This window comes from Pelophylax lessonae (assembly GCF_965119305.1).
Source record: "Pelophylax lessonae genome assembly, chromosome: 4".
Lineage (NCBI taxonomy): Eukaryota > Metazoa > Chordata > Amphibia > Anura > Ranidae > Pelophylax > Pelophylax lessonae.
In genome coordinates, this window is record NC_138771.1 from 664,136,426 (window position 1) to 664,137,830 (window position 1,405).

General features: G+C 43.1%; 1 protein-coding gene across 1 annotated transcript; it reads right to left on the reverse strand.

Annotated features, from left to right (window-relative positions):
- Positions 1 to 372: 372 nt before the first annotated feature.
- On the reverse strand, positions 373 to 1,185 carry LOC309554784 (dnaJ homolog subfamily C member 4-like; the record flags this gene model as incomplete). The annotated part of the gene is made up of 1 exon (XM_082256482.1): positions 373 to 1,185. The coding sequence occupies exon 1, from the start codon at positions 1,123 to 1,125 to the stop codon at positions 373 to 375; it is 753 nt and encodes a 250-aa protein (XP_082112608.1). The 5' UTR covers positions 1,126 to 1,185.
- Between the last annotated feature and the right edge of the window lie 220 nt (positions 1,186 to 1,405).

The following is a 1,405-nucleotide window of genomic DNA, read 5'->3' on the forward strand; positions in this document are numbered from 1 at the left end:
TCCAGATAGGCTGCTGCATACTGTCGGTGAGGTCTTAGGGTCGTGTCCATGGCCCTCTGAAATGTATCAGGGGCATTTTGCAACCCAAAAAGCATTTTTTTGTACTGAAACAAACCCTCTGGGGTAACAAACGCAGTCTTTTCTTTGGCGCTACCAGTCAGGGGTATTTGCCAATATCCTTTGGTCAAGTCTAAAGTAGTTAGATAGCGGGCTTTGCCAAGTCTTTCTATAAGTTTGTCCACTCTGGGCATTGGGTACGTGTCAAACTTTTTTTTTTTTTTTTTTAGTGTTTTTATTTACACCATAAGCTTATAAAATATATCATGTTTTGAGGAAAAGGTTAAAGGTTGATCATTTGGTTCTCCCTTAGTTTCAGTTTCTAGTCTTAGTTTCAGTTTCTAGTCCATATAGTTTCTTCAGCCTTTCTTCGTGCCTCTGTATTAGAATTTCTTGTTGCTTGCTAATCCCATTCATCTGGGCAGTCTCCTTTGTTTTATTATAGAAATCCAAAATCTTCTGCTGCTGTTCTTCCATTTCCTTATTACGAATGTCTCTTAATGTGCTAAAAACAAAGAAGTGTAGGTAGATGCTTGAGAAAACCAACAATATGCAACCCCAAACAATGCTTTTATTGCGGTCTTGTCGCTGCTTTGCAGGCTCGTTGAAATCCGACTGTGGCGCAAACTGCGACCAATACCAACTGTCACTGTCTGTAGAGGACCAGTTATAAGGCTCTTCTTTTCTATGAGTGTGTGTTGTGCTGTCTGCTCTGCTGGAGCTCCAATAAGGACTTTGGGCTCTATAAACCGGGCCTTGTCTCCGTATAGCTTCTAAGACCTGATCATATTCCTTGCGGGAAGACTGTTTGCTCAGCATCTTATATGCCTCATTGATGCGTACAAACTGGGCATGGAGTAGAGGATTTGATGGATCACTGTCAGGATGGCACTTCTTTGATAGGGCAAAAAAGGCATCCTTAATTTCACTCCTTGATGCTTCTCTTCCCACACCCAGCACCTGATAATGATCCCGAAAAGCAGAATGTGAATAAGTTCCAGCACAGCGCTGAGCCCCTGATAAGCATATCTGTATACCTCCTTTACAAAACCCACGCCATGACATCATTGAGTAATGATAATCGCTGTGGGCATCTCCTCAGCTGTCACCCCCAAGCCGGCTGCGCAGGCGCAGGGGTACGTGTCAAACTTTGTCACTGCATTGAGTTTTTTTAAGTCGTTACAGAACCTCCAAGTACCATCTGGTTTTGGGACTAAAACAATGGGGCTTGACCAGTCACTATTGGATTCCTCAATGACATCTAGCTCAAGCATCCTTTTTACTTTGTCACTAATGTCCTTTCTCCTAGCTTCGGGAATTCGGTATGGTTTGAGCTTGACACGGACCC